At 50.3% G+C, this 17,281-nt stretch overlaps 1 protein-coding gene across 1 annotated transcript; it reads left to right on the top strand.

Moving 5' to 3' along the window:
• The first annotated feature begins 991 nt into the window (after positions 1–991).
• Positions 992–15,827, top strand: PDX1 (pancreatic and duodenal homeobox 1). The gene is made up of 2 exons (XM_054974443.1): positions 992–1,412; positions 15,424–15,827. Exons 1-2 carry the CDS (start codon positions 992–994, stop codon positions 15,825–15,827), a joined length of 825 nt encoding a protein of 274 aa, XP_054830418.1.
• The last annotated feature ends 1,454 nt before the right edge of the window (positions 15,828–17,281 follow it).

The following is a 17,281-nucleotide window of genomic DNA, read 5'->3' as shown; positions in this document are numbered from 1 at the left end:
CGGTTTGAGGGGGGGGGCTGCCTGCAGCCGGTGACGCCTCGTTTCCCGGATTTGGAGCAGCACCCTTGGAACGCAGTTTCACTGGACAGGAGTGGATTTATTGAGGCACCAGCGAATTCGCCCAGAAAGCCGGCCAGTCATTCAGACCCCACCACAATCAGGGTCTGATGCTCAATTCTACTGCAGTTTTAGTCCAGCCTTCTTCTGACGAGCTCAGGCCAGCTTATACGGTTCTCCTCTCGCCTCCATCTTGTACTCACAACAGCCTTTCAAGGTAGGTTGCTACTCTTTGTTTTCCGCAGCCACATCACACTAGGAAAACCCGAGGTTTGAACTGACACGGTTGTGAGAGCTTTTCCGATTAATACGCCTTCCTTCCAAGTCCTCAACCCAAGCCATCAAGTACTGCGTAGAGAACTAGTCATAATTTTAAGTTAAATAAGGAATCTTGATAAGTAGTAAGACTTCACAGCAGCTTATAAATCGGGCTGTAAAGAAACTGTTAGGTACACAATCCAGCCGCTAATGTTTTTTTAATTTTTCTTTAGAGCCTCAATTGCCCGAAACTCTACGTGGTGGGTACACTTTATCTGGGAGAACATCAAGGCACTTTGCACCTGCTCAGAAACGCTCTGGCCGGCATTCTGATTTCCCACGTTCCTGGCGCCTGGCAGGTGGACTTCGGCCACGTGATGCTGGCACATCAAATGCAACGGGGCGATTGGAGGGAGCGCAGTAGCGCTACTAGTAGGTGGTGAAGAAAGCGAAAGGGCATCGCAGGAGCCAAGGTGAGTGAGAGTTCCTTCTTATTGGGGAGGCGTCGTCCAATGGGGAGGGGAGTGGTGCTCACGTGGGCGGGGGGAGAGCCAATCGGAAAGCTCTTTGGCGATGTCCCGGTCCCTGGGTCCATCCGCAAACTCGGGCAGGTAAAGTGGACCTGTCAAAGGGATCGCCCAGCCCGCGCCGATCGCGCGGCTCGCCCAGAGGCGCCATGAACGCCGAAGAGCAGTATTACGCCTCCGGCCAGTTGTTCAAGGAGCCCTGCGCCTTCCAGAGGTCGCAGCCCCAGGATTACAACCAGAGCCCGCCCGCCTGCCTCTACATGGGGAGGCAGCCGCCGCCGGAGCCTCCATACCCCAGCGCCTTGGGGGGTCTGGACCAAGGCAGCCCGCCGGACATTTCGCCCTACGAGGTGCCCCCCATCGCGGAAGACCCGGCCCTCTCCCATCTCCACCCCCACCAGCATGCGCCCCACCACCACCACCCTCAGCTGCCTCACCCGCACCAAGAAGCCCTGGCCTTCGGAGACGGGATGGACCCCGGCGCTTTGGAGGAGCCCCGGGCTCCGCTGCCTTTCCCCTGGATGAAGTCCACCAAGTCCCACGCCTGGAAGGGCCACTGGCTGGGCACGGGTAAGACGCCTTCCCTCTTCTCCCCCTTCTTCTTCTGGGGCCCTGCTGGAGGGCGCCGCTTCTGGCCGGGCGCTGCTCTCAGGCGGCCAAGGAAGGGGCTTCCAGCCTCTCTGTTCGTAAAAGAAACCGCCCCCCCCCCACCAAATCTCCAGCCTAGTCCCGTTGAAATGCGTGCCAGTCCCGCGGAGATGCGCTTATTCCAAGGCTAAGCCTGGCGGGGGCAATTTCTCTTCGGGATCTCGAAGCGCTTCTCTTTCCTGGTGGCTCTTGGGGCCACTTGAATGGCACTTGAATGACAACGGAGTCCAGTTTCATGGGGAGGGAAATCATTCTTGTACAGCGCAGGAAAGCAGAGTTAAGTGCGGTCTGGAACAGGTAATAACAGAATGGCAGCTTGAACTCGTCCTTGCTTTCCGAGCCCCTTCGCCAGTTCCACGAGCCCCACAAGCAGCCCATACCGAGACCTGGAGGCCTGCAGACAGGAAGCCACCGGAGGGGCGGAATTATACCCAGTTCCTTTATAAGCTGCACTTGAAATAGTATCAGTATTTCCTCCCAGATGAACACCTTTTGAGAAAACAGTGTCGCCCCCCCGTCGCCCCAATATAACAGTGTACAAAAGATGCAATATTAATTAGATATGGTATTATCATAATCACTATTATTTATTGTTAATAATTTTCTGTAGTGCCATCAAGGGACGTGGCAGTTTAACAGAATCATATAGTTTTTTAAAAGCCAGCTAGCCTAATTATTAGCACTGGGAAGCTAGAATTCGATATAACACCCACCCACCCACCCACCAGATCTACTGCTGATCGAAGGCAAAAACTAGATTCCCCAAAGGCCACGACTTCTACCACCATGGCGGCAGTGAATCTAGTTCGTCTCACTTCAGTCCACGAAGGAGTTATTCCAGAATAATCTTGGAAACTATTCACTTTAATACGGAATAACTGGTTTTGCTCACCCAATCCCCATCCATATTTGTAAGGAATATTTGGGGGCAAAGATTTCCCCGTTTGAATCAAATATGTCCTGTTTCTTCGAGATTAATTACAGGTGTGTGGGGGGGGGGATTCCTCTAAGCATTAAGGAAGACTCGATTTTATTCGATTCATTAGATTTTATTAGATTCTGTTGAGGGGCACCAATCCGGGCTCTGACTGGACTTCAACTGCCTTTTAGTGTGTGAATTGCAACCTTTGTGAACAAGGGAATCCGTGCTAAGGTGAATTGGCATGCTCGGTAGTATCTGGTCATTTTTAGAAAATGTGTTTTGCTTACTAAATGCCTCAGCGTGTTGCCCTCCCTCCTCCAAAAGACAAAATCGCTCTTTCCATCTGAAATACAGGAAAATAAAGTTTCGATAATGACAAAGTACTTTGTGCCATCTGGTTGGGTGCTAGAAAAGGTCAGAGAGTCTGTTTATTCTCGGGTAACTCTGAGGGGGGAGGTGCAGCCCTTCTTGCTTTCGCGGGCCACAAGGTTCCGAACCAGAAATCGCAGCTAAGCCCCAAAGGCTTGCTCGGTTAGCTGCGTAGTTAATTTACTGATGTGGGACTGGCTAAAGGCAAGAAAAATGGCCTTTCCCAACAGAACGCCAGCGGGAGTCGGGGGGAATCAGTCCTCGAAAAGAGTTCCGCTCTTGCCTCTGGGTTCAAGGGAAGTGGCCACGGGGTCTGCACCGCAGTTCAGAAGCCCTACCGAGGCCTGCACGACAGGGACCCAATCCTGCGCAGTCGCGCTAGTAAGGAAGCCCTGTTGAGTTCCGCGGAACTTCCTTTTGCTTGGCCTTGCTCAGGACTGGGCTGTTGGAAAACGAATCGCAGCTGTGTTATTCTCGCCAAAGCCCCATTCCTGCTCATAGGACAAACCTGGAGTCAGTCAGTCCTGGAGCACGTTCTGGAACTCACTTTTGCTTCAGCGTGCTTAGGGTTGGGCTGTCACTTACTGAAAAATAATGGTTGCTTTGCTCTTGCTGAGCTGGATTTAAAAGAATACTTCTATTTCACCGTGGGGTTCTTGGTGTCGTTGATACCAGGGGAAGCTGAACCCTATGCCTGTATTTTTTTTTAAAAAAATAAATCCCACTAATTTCAGGCGGCCTTACTCCTAAACCAGTGGATCGCTTTAACCTGGGTGGTCTGGCTTCATGCTCGCTACTATGCATTGAGGTTGCCCGTGGGCACCTATGGCTTTTGATGACTTGGGGAGGCTACCAAAAGCGCCGGGGCACGGCTCCTCCACGCGCTCTTAAACTGAATGGAGTTTAAAGAACTCTTGTTTGGGAGCAAGCTCAGGTGAACGCAGAGGCAGTGCTCCTCGGCACGTTTTTTCTCAGAAACAATTGCACAAATTCACTTCTAGAGTGAGTCGCAAGGGTTACGGTTGTATCGCGTTGTTCACGTAGTAGGTCAGTGTACAATAGTCCCAAGAAGCTTGCAAAGGAGGCGCAGCTGTTGCAAAGGGCTTCTGGGGGTTTCTGCGGCTGTAGATGTGGATCTGGACGCGCAGCCGCAGCGATGTCCCTCAGGCCCAACTGCCCGCGTGCTCTGCGGTTGCAGGTGGAGATGCGCATTTGCATCCGGAGCAACTCGCAGCCAGGCCTGGGGCTGGATGAGGCGCCTCTCAGCCATTGGGGACAGGGCTGGTTGGCCTCTACAGATATCGTGAGAGTGAGTCTTCCGGGCGGGTGTGTTTGCGGGGCTTCGGCCGCAGCTGCTGGGTCCAGGTGTGACCTGCGGCCATTAAAATACGCGCTGCAAACAAACTCCGTGGCGATCCCAGTCTTCTCCCAGTTAACTTGCTTCAAGAAGATCAGAGGCCGGGGAATGGGGAATGGGGAAAGGAGTCGGTTGCACACGCCGGTTGGAATTCTTGGACTGCTGGCTGCCAGGAAGAGGTTGGCATCATGGAGTGTGACGTTTTATTTCTGTGTGTTAAAGTTGAAGAGAAACGTCGGATCTTAGAGTTAAATGTCCCACAAACCTGTATTAAAGCTCGTGAAAGGGCAGGAAACCAATTTCGCCAGTTTCGGAAGCCTTCTAAAGCTCAACCCAGCTTGAAGCTCCAGGTTCACTTCCCTGGGAGAAAGTCGCCTTGAACTGCCTGGGGCTTCCTTCTGACCACACGAGCTGGACCCGCCCGTTCTTTCCCTGCTGCCCCGAAGTCGTTTCGGGGCCGTTTTCCCCTCCTTCCACCCCTCCAGAGGGGACAAGCACCCCGGAGGCCGAGGCTGATTCCCAGGGCTGAAGGAGGCTCTCTCGGGGAAGGGCCGCTCGGGGAACCAACCACCTCTCTGGCTCCGGCTGTACAATGTTATCGGACCCAGCGTCTGGCCTGCCCCAGGTCACGCCTTTCTGCAAATATTGCGTTGCGGGCTTTGTTCAGACAGACAGCAGAAATAGAGGGTGCTTCGAACTTTCCTCCTCGGGGTAACCAACAGCCCTTCCTGGGAGGCCAGGCCGTGTCAAAGCACAGGTGGAGGCGGAGGAAGGGAGCAAGCCGCGTCTCTCCCAGGATCCAGCGAAGCTAGACAGAGCCTGCCAGGAGCGCTCCACCCGGGCCGTCACAGGGTATGAACCGGTGCCCCAAACTCCACCTTCACCCAGAATAATTATAGAGCCGAGAACGCTGCCGAGGCCTCGCTGCAGAGCTTCGCGGGAACGGACCCGGAAAGATTCCGAAGGAAGGTCCACTTCCTCGGGGGTAAGTCCCACTGCATTCGGTGAGAGCTGCTTGCGAATAAATGTGCACGAAATTGGGCGGTCAGACGCCTGACCTGCAGCGCTGCCTTTACCTTTCCACTTTAGACCTTCGGCATAATGGGTCGGATCGGCTGCTGTGCGCCGTTCATGACTTCTGCAGAACTGAGCAGTTTCTCTTTAGACTGAATACGTCAAAAACCCTCTTGGTTATGCAGAAGAATAGTTAGCCTCGGCGGGAGGGTTTCCCCCTTGCAAGGCCGTCTCTCGGTGGCGATTGCTGGACAAGGGCCCAAGGAAGGCGGCAGGGCCGAAGCCGCCGGTAAAAGTGATTATATTGCCCCCCCCCCCGTCTTCAGAATCGGGCCCCCCATCCCCACCCTCCAGCCTCGGTTTTAACGTGGATAGTGAAAGCAACTATTTTCACAGAAGCGAGTCCCCTGAAGAACTTCAAGGACTGTGCCCGAAGAGCCCTTTCGTTGCGTCCAGGAAACTGTATTATTTTATTCTCTGATTTCAGTACTTGTTGATATTTCGTAGCTGAACTGTGTTTGTTTCTATCTAGTAGTATGAAGAAGAGTGGCGTCTTTTAGTATTAGATAGTTGATCTCTAATGAGGTTTCATACCCGATACCTACTGAAATATGGATGACATGGAAACCAGTCACATTTGCATTTTGAACGTGAGAGTTTGACCGAGTCATGCAACTTCAGTGCGCTTGGCTGGAATAACTGTGCCAAGCACTGCACATCAAAACGCTTACAGAGTGTTGGAGGTCAGAATCTTGCATTCAAAATGTACATCTGAATACTGATTTTTTAAAAAAATACATTCAAAATTTGTGTTCCAATAGCTGAAATGGTTGACCAGGTTTGAATTATCTGAAGATCTTAATTTTAGTTCTAGTCCTCCTGACTTTTGATGGCCTGAGTCCTGGGTGCCGGAAAGAAAACAAGAGGTTTGCATCAGTTCCTCGCTTTGCAAATTAATCCGCCGAGCACCATCAGCTCACACCTGCACTGAGCGCGGGAGCAGGATTTTTCGAGCTCCCCCGCCCGCATCTGAAAGAGGGTTTAGTGCTCGGTGCATTTCATTATCCAGGCAGCCCCATACGTACAAGGAAGTCGATCCCATTGAATGCGTAAGAGATACTTGTGAGCCAAGATGCTTATTATTGCGCTATAGCGATCTCTCCTATATAGTCAGTTTTAGGTGATTTCCTAAATATAGAGAACATGTTTATTTTAAGATGTGACTCTCAGCATGGTTAATTGTAAATCACTTCCAGAAAGCAATTGTGAGTTACAGGGACGATTTATGGACACGGCACGCATGGGGGGGGGGCGGGGGGGGCGGAGCTGTCCCTTACAGACCGAATGCTGCCCAGGAGAAGTGTCCAGTATGACTGGGATTAAAACTTGAAGCTAAGGCAGGGAGGAGCTATGCAGGGTAGGTTTGGGGCTGGGAAGCTGCGAGTCCCCGGAGTTCGGGGCCAGATGAGCGCAAGAGGAGAGGAAGGTAACCCCGCTGCGCAACAAGTTCCCGAGGGCAGGGTAGATGGAAGGACAATGAAATGGCGGGAAAAGCTCGACGGGCTGGTCCCTTTTGACCACCCAAAGCTTCCTCTGTTGCTGGGGAAACGGAAAGCGCCACATCTCAAGAAGCCAGTCCTGACTGACCCCCGAAGCTGAAGCTGGAATAAACGTTGTTGGTGTTGAAGGCGCCTCTGCGCTTCCGTTTCATTTTGCAGTTGGAAGTGGCCTCTCAAAGCATGTGGATTTGGGGGGGGGGGGTGTTAGGATGTGCGGGAGCCCGATTCGCACCCTGGGTTGAATGCCCAAGTCAGTTCTTTGCCTGTTTGCCCCGAGGAATGCAGATGCCAGAGAAGGAGAATGTCAAGTGTGGAGCAAACTGTCTGCTTTTAACCTATAGGGAAAGGAGACAGAGGCCATTTCCACACACATTGAATAATGCACTTTCAATGCACTTTAGCAATCCTTTGGAAGTGAATTTTTTGTTTCACACATGGAAAAACAGTTCCAAATGTTCACTAAAGAGTACTGAAAGTGGATTATCCAAAGTGTGCAGAAGCAGCCAAGGTCATGTTTCTACACTCTTGAGGTTTTAAGGGACATTTCACGTCTGGTGTAGAGGTTAGAATGTGGTTCGAAGGTAGGATCCGGGAGGCCCAGGCTGTAATCCTCGCTCTGCCTTGGAAGTTGGCTGGGTGAGCTGACCAATCCCACACCCTCAGCCTAACCTACCTCACAGGTCTGTTGTGTGGATAAAGTGTAGGCAAAGGCGGCAATGTAATAAATAATACAAGCTCTCTAGTTCCCAAGAACTAAACACATCAATGCGGGCGCACATTCCGCCCACCCCCATCGAATCCGTAAGCACCGTGATGCGTTGGCCACAGGCAGAAATTTACTGCTGGAAACACTGGTTTTCCTGCCATACAAAATGTGAAGTGGAGTTGGTCCCTCTGAAATTGCCGGTGCCTGCCCCAAGAAAATGGCAGGGATAGAAACGCAACTAGCAGTCAATTGGTGACTGCAGGCGAACACGAGGGGGTGGCACCCAAAGCAATGATGTTTGTCATCGATGCAGACTCATTACAGCAGGATTTACCGTAGGGGGACAGAGGTGCCTGCTTAAATGCTCTGTGCTGTCCTAGGGCAAGGAGCTTTGGCCAAAGTGGGTAGCCAGCTTCCAGGATTCAGGGGGCGGGGGCGGTCGTGCACTAATAAAAGGAGCTTTACCAGAGCTTTCTACTCTCCTGAGCTCACAGCGGCAGGCGCATAATCTTGCATTGGATTCAGAGATCTGTTGTTGCTATCGACTCGAGGGCAGTAATTCAGTAGCAGGAGCCGCCAGAACAGAGTTTGGCCTCTGGCGTGCCAATGGAGCCAACTCCAGCTTTCCTAGTGTGTTTGCACAGATCAAGGTCTTTAAAGTGCTGCTGGACCCGAATCTCGCTCTTCTAGTGCAGGCTAACATGGCGGCCCACCTGAAACTCTTATTCACATTCCAAGGAACATGAGTGGCGTGACCTCAGCAGACGCAATTGCCACATAAAAGGGCAGCATCCGGTCACACGTGCGGGATGTATAAAGGTATGCCCATGTAAAGGTATTCATCTCAGTGTACTTTGTGTTTTAGCCATAAACCATAACAAAAATGATTTAGAACGAAGTATGGACGGGATAAAGCTTTCTTGGTGAGGGGGCCCACAGGAACAGATGTCTGCGGCCTATCAAGGTCAGTACGGCCTCTCTCGCCAGGAGGAGGTTCTGCCCCCCCCCACCTCACCTGCTCCTTTTCGTTGAAGATGCCAGGAACTGGATGGGGGACTTCTGCGCGCCCAGGGCCTCGCCAGAAGAATAAGAGAACACACGCATTCACAAATAGACAGTACTCTCTCATAGATCTAGGTGAGCCTAAACGGAAATTAGAAAAACTCGACCACAAATGTACCCAGGGTTTAAACAAAATGCCACAAATTTAATTCCCAGCCCACAGCTCCATTCCAATCTTTACACACACAATTTTTTTAAGAGTTGTTGCTTTTGAAATTCTGCTTTCAATGGTATTATTTCTTTGAAAACATTTCTAGGGTCTGCATGTTCTGCAATTTCAGCGGGAGGTGAGTTAAAGGCCAGGGAGGAAAAGCCACCGAAAGGCAGTCTGGGCTAAATTCCACTGAAATCAGTGGAACAATGTTTAGTCGTGACCGTGACTGCCTCTCTGGACTTTTCTGAAACCCTGACTAGCCACTGGGGCAAACGCGCATTCCCAGCCTAACCTTCCTCCCAGCGTTGTTGCAAGGATATAAAAATGGAGGAAAGGAGTCTGATGCGAGCCGCTTTGGGTCCCCGTTGGTAAGGAAAAGGGGGTATAAATGTGATGTGATGATGAGAGGGAATCAGAGATTAGGGGCTCCCTGGAGTCCATTTTCTCCCCAGGCAAAGTCGGGCAAGACCCTATTCTTATGGACTAACTTGATATACTTATTCCTGAAACCGATGTGATTTATATCCACATGCAATAAATTATCACCCCCCACACCTAACAACATTGACTTATGGGAGATTAGGCTCAGGGGTCAATCGCTTTAAATCCAAGCATTTCTGAACATTTTTTGCCAGTAAAAACAATACGACTTTCTGCTATGCAAACCGCGTTTAAGCGGCCAGCCCCTTTGTTTCCGAGGCGTCCAGTGTGACCGGGTTGTGGAGAAAACTGTAAATGTTCTTAAAATATCACCTACTCCGAGTGCATCGCCTCTTTAGGTTATAGAGTTAACCTATTGAAAGGAAGTCAATGCAACGTTTTGCTTCGGAATTTCTTTACGTTGGACCAATTAATGGAAGCGTTGCCGAGGAGGATACGTCTATTAGGAAAGGAATGCAGTCAATGGCGCTTACTTACGAGTAATACTCACGGAATCGTTTTCCAGTGCTGTGGCTGTTGTAAAACAGGTTTTCTACTAGATTACATTGGAGAGCAAATAGGGGCTATTGATGGAGAATAATTTATCCTAGAACAGTTGTTTTCCGAAATGAGCGAATGTCAATTGACTGTCTATTTTTTTAAAAACTTTATATTTTTTTCCCTTCTTCTGAGGAACTTGGCGCTGTGTGCATAGTATTTTCCTCCTCCATTGTATTATTGGGGGGGGGGGTAGTTGTGAATTTCCTGCATTGTGCAGAGGGTTGGACTAGATGACCCTGGAGGTCCCTTCCAACCCTATGATTCTATGATAATCACAACAACCTTGTAAGATACGGGTGTCTTGGCCAAGGTCATCCAGAAGGAAAAGTAGGGATATGGGCATGGCTCTCTCCAGTCCTAGTTCAACGCTCTAACCACTACATCACACTGTCTCTCAGAAAACAATAGCCAGACTAAGACATAATCCAGCCAAATTTAACCTTCCCAAATTTATATTTTATTTGTAGTTTCACATTTGTAGATTCGGAACAATGGAACCCCAAGATTATTCTCTCCATACAGATGCTGATTTTTCACACCCCTGCTCTGTCAAGCTAATCACGATATTATACCCTTACTTTAAATACCCCTCCCACCTTCTGGCTGGATAAAACCCTACAGACTTCCACACCGAAATGTATCTGAAGAAGGGAGCTTTGACTTTCGAAAGTTCATACACTGAAAATCTAGGTGGTCTTTGAAGTGCTACTGGACCAAATCTTGCTCTCCTACCGCGGACCAACACGGCTACACACCTGAAACTGACTTCTGCAGTGTTAGTACTTGTGTGGGTAAGTCGCTTTTCCAAAGAGAAAGGGCCCGTCTCTGGTGCTGCGGCCCAGCAAAGCTTAAGATAGGCTGAGTACATTGCAAAGGAGACCTGGACACGAGCCTGAACAGGAAGTCAAACGAGACCAGCGATCTTGGCCAGCTGAAGTCCCGGAGTCCTCTTAAGCCCCAGCAGCCGACCATTCGAGGCAGTGTGATGCCCAGGCGGATCCTTTCGGAAAAGAAGCGAACTTCCACTCCTGCTGCCCAGAGTGGGCAAGAGGCTCCGGAGAAGACTCCGGGGAACGGACTGCTGGCTCCAAGCTCTGGCGGCTTCTCCTTGCTTTGCCTTGCAAGGAAGCTGCTTAATGCGAAAAACTTCTGTTCAGTCCTGAACAGAAGAAAGCGGGGGCTGTTGGAGTCTTTTTCCAGATTGCTCAAGGGGAGAACAGCGTCTCATAAATACAGTAATAAATAGGACAGTGGAGTCAACAGAAGCGTCTCTGTAGTAATTACTGCTAAGGTTGTCCACCACCTTTTTGTGTCAAGTCGTTTCTGCTGCTATTGGTTGCCGCCATCTGAATGTATATTTTATATGCAAATATATTATATTGTATTTTTTAACAATCTATGTATGGTTTTAACTGTATAAATTAATTTTAATGTGTTTTAATATGTTGTAATCTGCCATGAGCCCTTCCTGGGGAGGGCGGAATAGAAATCCAAAGAAAATATATAAATAAAAACAAATAAATATTGTAAAGGAATAGCCGCTTGAGTCTGTCCTAGTAAAATCGAGTAAGTCCAGTGGCACCTCAAAGACGAACATTTATTTCCCTATGAGCTCCGCTGAGTCACAGCTCACTTCTCCAGAGAGATACGGGAAGGGAAGAACGTACCGGGAAAGTTTATGGGGAAGGTTACACTTTGTTTTATTCTACCTGAAGGAGCCTGAGGGCACTGGACGCCACGCAGTCAAAGCTGAGCTGGACCTTTCTATGTCCGGTGGATTTCTAATTTGCAAGATCTTCCTTCCTTCGGAAACTGTACTTTCCCATCCCGAACCAAAAAGAAGGGACGCCGCAGGGGTTTCTGATCGCTGCCGCAACAATGTGGGTTCTCGAATCCTCAGTTCCGGTCCCAGTGGAAGAGCCAACCTTTCCCAGGCAATCCCACGCTACTCCCCCCCCCCCCCACACACAACTGTGTTCAGTTCAGAGACTCGCAGCCCAAATGATATCCCGGGACGCCATTCTTAATAATAGCCCAACCTTAAGCCAGGCGAGTCCTAACAGTGTCTGGTTTCCTAGAAGAGTTCTCTGCAGCCTGCGATGGGGTCGCTCTCCAGCTTTTCCCTCCTGGGGAAAAAGTTGCCTGGAAGGAGCCGCTTATTTGCAGCCGCCTCCGGCTGCTTTTCATGTAGAAAGACACAGTTGGGGGCTGGAGAGATGCTACTGCGGGTCACTCCCCCCCCCTCCCCTTTTTCCTCTGAAGATACGCAGCGCGCTTCTCCGATTCGCATTCAGGGTTCCCTACCAGAGCAGAGTGTAGTCATACGAGCAGAGATCGGGAAGCTCAGCTACTTTTGTTCCAGTCTCCTTGAGTGACCAGGGGGCAGACGCCCCCCCCCCAGCAGCCCCCCCTCAACCTGGCAAGCTCTTTTTCTCTTTCCTAAGATCTGCCGTCGCCTCCCGGAGCTCCCTATATTACGCACCTCTTCAGGGAAAGCTGGATCAGGTTTTAAAATATTTTCACAAATTGTTATAAAGGATATATTCATTATATATACTTTTATTGGCCCTCCTCCCTGGTTGTGTATGTGCTTGTTTGTCTTCTGTTTATATGTGCATTTTAAATGTTATCTTAATGTTTTGATAATCTGTAGTTCACCACCTTAAATAAATATCCAGTCCATGCATTTTGGAATAGTAAAATGTCACCAAGCAATGATAGTGGTTACACAACGTATACCGCCTCTTTCAAATATCTGTTGCTACTGATCACTAGCTGGTTGGTTTTTTGGTTTCTTTTTCTACCTCAAGCACATATCAGAATGCTGTGGGGTAAATGTTCACCAGCCTGCTACTGACACAAGGTGAAGTTTTCCTTTGCAAAAACTTAAACACGCACGCGCGCACGCAGGCACACGCACACACAATTTTACATTGGCTGGGATAAAAAACACCCCGATGTCAAAGTCAGTAAATTTTCGTAGAATTATTCTAAGAAAATGCTTTTCTCTTTCCAGAAAGAAAACTGGTAAATGGCTAGTTCAGTTGCACCTCTGGAGACTTCCTTCCTTCCTATGTGCACATTCTCCCCCTCCCCTACAGAGTGCAACAGGGTAACATTTTATCCCCGAGTCAAATAATTATATGTTTTTTAAAAAAGAAAAACGTTGCTGATATTTTTAGTTCATTTACATACCTTGAGATGCTTCTTACCAAGTAAGTAATCCGGTTTAACTTGGTACAAGGAAATTGGCACTGCGCTGGGAGACTTCGATTGGAGCCGGCTTCAATTTACTGGGTTAGAATTTACTGGTTCATAGTTAGTGGGCCATAAAATTTATGTTGGAAATCGCATGCAGTTCAATAGAATTTAAATGATGCACAACATTCAGTTCAGATATAACGCTCCCCCCCCCCAAAATTACAATATTTATGAACATATCCGAGTGTTTGTCTGTTTAGTTTTGTGTCTCATCTCCACTTCTAGGTCGTACATTCTGTCAGCTAGATTCCCAAAGTTAAGCCAAAGTGTTTGGGACGCGATCCCTTCAAGGTTAAATGCTTTTAAAAACCAATGCAGCTCAAAAGTAGAGGAGGTGAGCAGTATCCAGCCCTTGTTTTTAACCCGATGTTACTTGCAAGCAAGTCAGATTAGCTGAGCGCCCCTCCCGGGTGCCTGCTGTCCCTTTCTAGGACGTCGGCAGGAAGCCCAGCTCTCCACCCGACCCGCGTCCTCCCGACCCCACCTCTCAACGCCGAATAAGCAGGTGTTCAGTTCTGCTTTCTCTTTATTTCTCAGTTACTAGTTAAAAATGTCTCACAGCGAAGCTATCGAGAATAAACTGCGTCTTCGTTTTTATAGACATCTGCAACTTTAAGAACCAGGTCCCGATCCAGCGCTGTAAGAAAGAGGTCTGAAAAAGCTGCATAAGTAAAGGCATAGGGACTATAGGCTGTACTGCTACGTACTGTCTGTTGTTGTAGGTATGATAGTACTGGATAGTTTCTATATAGCTTAATGTGTCAGTCTCAGAATTGCTGACACTCTGTTTTAGCATTTCTTCAACTCTATATTGGATTTTTGCTAGTCTGGATTCTTTGCAAATTATATACTGTATTATACCTTTTTATTGAAATGTCTATGAAATTGATTATATTGAATCACACTGTGTGATCCGCCTTGAGTCTCCCGTGAGAAAGGTAAATAAGGTAATTAAAAAGTAAAGAAATAAAACTTTTAAAGCTAAGGTCCTATGCACACTATGCACTCTCTGTTCAGTCCCCGGAAGTTCATATGCAGAGGACGGGGAAGCAGGAGCCGTCGGTTTCAATTGTACAGTAAAACGAGACAGTAAAACGAACTGTCTAATAATATTAATAATAAATAGTGAATCCCTTTGGCAAGATCAGAAAAATTCGTAGTTTCCAATATTTGTGTGTATCCGGAGGCGGGGAGGGTTGCCGGTGGCAGCTAAAAAGAGGCTGGTCTGAGGAATATTAGCAGGCCGACTGTTCCCTGCCGGCCACCAGACCCCCGGAGACTAAGGCCCTCCAAGTACCTCTTTCGTTTCATCTTCATTCTTAAAAACCGCTCTGGTTAGGCCGGTGCTCTCTTTCACTCGGTCCGCAGTTTGCGCCTTCTTGCGGGCCCTGGCACAGTCTCTCCCTGCAAGTGTCGCTTTTCGGGTTTCTTTTCGGGAATTCTTGCCGAGTTTGACCCCCCAAGCGGATCTGTGTCCGCTCTGGGTGACCTACCCATTCTATCTCCATTGAAGTCAAAGGGGGCCGCTGTGCCTGGGGTCGCCCGCTTCATAATCTGTCGGTGGGGGCGAACCTTATTTGTCAAGGGAAGGCGCTTCTTTTCTTATGGTATTTTGGTACTGGTGTATGACTGTAATGGGAAGTAAATACCATCTTTAAAATTATAAAGACGAAGGGTGACTTTCGCTTCTTAGGATATCTCAGGCCAGCCCTACGTATGTTTATTTACAATTAATGTAGGCATTCCTGGATCTATCGGTCAAAAAACCAGGTGATTAATATACTTTCTTATAAGAAAACAACTCTACTTGAACTCCACTAGACCCTTCAGGCTCACAGACACAGCAACAGACGTCCGCTGACGTTACACAACTGCGGTTGCGAACTCCGTCCCGAGCTCAAGACATCCGCCGGCCTCAGCCTCCCGTGTTCAGGCTGGGATTACAGGCGGGCGTCACCGGGCCCAGCTAGAAAACAACTCTAGGATTTGTTGATCACGAATCCCCTTTCTATTAAGATTTTCTTTTAAGAGACGATCGTTTTAGGTGGGCAGCCCTGTTGGCCTGCGGTAGAAGAGCGAGATTCCGGTCCAGCGGCACCTTAAAGACCAACGGGATTTTCAGGTCAGACGCTCCGGATACTGAAAGCTGCAGTGTCTGAGGAAAGGAGCTTCGGCATTGGAAAGCTCATACCCGGAAATCTCTTTGGTCTTTAAGGTGCTACTGGACCCAAATCTTACTCTTACAAGAAAGGAATGTAGGATTTTGATCCGCCTTTGAAGTGGTTTTAGTGAAACTTGGGATATATGTAATCCGCCTTGAGTCTCAGTGAGAAAGGCGGCCTACAAATGCGGTCAATACATACAGGGACAGGCAGGTTGGGGCTTCCCTGGGTTGCAGAACAATCCCGGGGGCATCTCCTGGCCAAGGCAGAAGCGTCCCTCCCGGCAGGGTGGGGTGGGGGGCTGCAGGATTCCCAGCGAGTTCCTGGACGGCCCTTGGAGGCGCCCGCCCGCCGGGTGCTCCCCTCTAACTCTCGCTCTTCCGCAGGTGGCTCCTTCGTGGTGGAGCAGGAGGAGAGCAAGCGGACGCGGACGGCCTACACGCGGGCGCAGCTGCTGGAGCTGGAGAAGGAGTTCCTCTTCAACAAGTACATCTCGCGGCCGCGCCGGGTGGAGCTGGCCGTCATGCTCAACCTGACCGAGCGCCACATCAAGATCTGGTTCCAGAACCGGCGCATGAAGTGGAAGAAGGAGGAGGACAAGAAGCGGGGCGCCGGTGGCAGCGGCCGCGAGCCCGAGCAGGACTGCGCCGTCTCCTCGGGGGAGCTGCCCGGGAAAGAGGAGGCGGGCGAGGAGCGCGCCCCGGGCACCGGCGGCGCCCTCGAGCTGCTGCCCCCCAGCCCCACCGCCTCCCCCCAGCCCTCGGCCAGGCGGCAGCCGGAGGCCCGGTGAAGAGGCGCGCCAGCCCGGGGCCGCCCCCCGAGGACTCCCAGGACGCCGCCCTGAAAGCGATCCGAGGAAATCGCCTCTTCTTGAGGCCTCCTCGGGACTCCAAAGGGACGCAGCTCCAGAGACGGCCGGACTCAAGAGGGGGACAGGGGGGGGGGCTTGTTTCCTTCGAAACTTTCCGCGCTCCTTTTAACAAGCCGTCTCTGTTAGAAACCTTTTAAAGAAACGTGCCCATATAAAATATATATTTTTAAAACCTGCGGGTTTTTTAAATGATTGTCCAACGTGATCAATAATATTCAGCCCTTTAGAAAATTAGACGGGATAAAAGCAGCTCTGGATGTAACACACCTCCGCACACATTCGGTGGGAAATATAATTCCTTGAGAAGCCAGAATGGTTTTGCGTGCCTCAATGGGTGCAGACTGGACTGGGAGGAGACGGGGAAGGAGGGGCGCTTGGGCAGCCGACTCTCACCCCCCCCCCCCCACACGCACACTCCGTTTCTTCCAGCTCCATTTACTGGGCTGAGGTTTGCAACTCTGAGGAGCACGGAGGAGCGCAGCGCAAAGGGCTTGGGTGGAGAGTTTGCGATGGGAAGACAGGCTGGGGGCCCTGGTTCTTGCCTCTCCTAAGGTAGAGCAGCTGCCTGGCATGCCGAAGGTCCCTGGTTCAGTTCCTGGCATCTCCAGTTAAAAAGATCATGACGTGAAAGACCTCCACCTTTGACCCCGGGGAGGCGCTGCTCGCTCCAGCATTCGTGACCTTGATGGACCAGTAGACTGATAAGGCAGCTTCATGCGGGTTCCTTCATGTGCGTGAGATCCTACTCTTCATTATCTGTGTCTACCTTGCCCGCTCAGTGGTAGGACCCCCTCCACTCGCAAATGATCATCTCCGCCGGGGTGCGGATGTGGATCGGAGCCAGGGCTCTGGGGGGGGGGGAACGTCCGTCCCCCCACGCGCCTTTCCCTTCTTCTCCTTTTAAGCCCAGCGGAGGAACAGGAAGGACACTCCAGCAGCCACCCTTAAATCCCAAACTCGGTGTGAGACTCTCCAGCGAAGGCTTAATGAACTATAGGAAACTTCGCTGTCAAGGGGATCCGAAGTGCTTGAAAGACCTCTGCCTGAACTGAGCAAATGCTCCGGCTCCTTGTATGGGACTTAGACTCTGGGGGGGGGGGGTTGGGACTCACTATCCAGGGAGAGGACTGGCCGCTTTTACAGCCGAGCCCGCAGAACGCCCAGAACAGCCCCCCGCCCTTCACACCTACATAGCTAACCATAGAACGTGACTCTGCCTCACTCATTTACTTCCTTTGGGCTTCCCTCATTCTCCTCGCCCCCATTTCATCCTCAGAACAACCCTGTGAGGTAGGGTAGGCTGAGGCTGTGTGAATGGCCCAAGGCTTCCACTACAGAGCGCGGATTGGTGCCGGACTCTCCCAGACCCTTCC

The sequence above is a fragment of the Eublepharis macularius genome, chromosome 3 (assembly GCF_028583425.1).
Source record: "Eublepharis macularius isolate TG4126 chromosome 3, MPM_Emac_v1.0, whole genome shotgun sequence".
Lineage (NCBI taxonomy): Eukaryota > Metazoa > Chordata > Lepidosauria > Squamata > Eublepharidae > Eublepharis > Eublepharis macularius.
Note: the sequence above shows the minus strand (reverse complement) of the source record. Positions and strands in the feature narration are given on the sequence as shown.

Excerpts from the sequence above, each read along its gene's own strand:
- PDX1 (XM_054974443.1), top strand. The coding sequence starts at position 992 with ATGAACGCCGAAGAGCAGTATTACGCCTCCGGCCAGTTGTTCAAGGAG. Across the intron at positions 1,413-15,423 it reads GGGCCACTGGCTGGGCACGG|GTGGCTCCTTCGTGGTGGAG; the intron begins GTAAGACGCCTT and ends GCTCTTCCGCAG.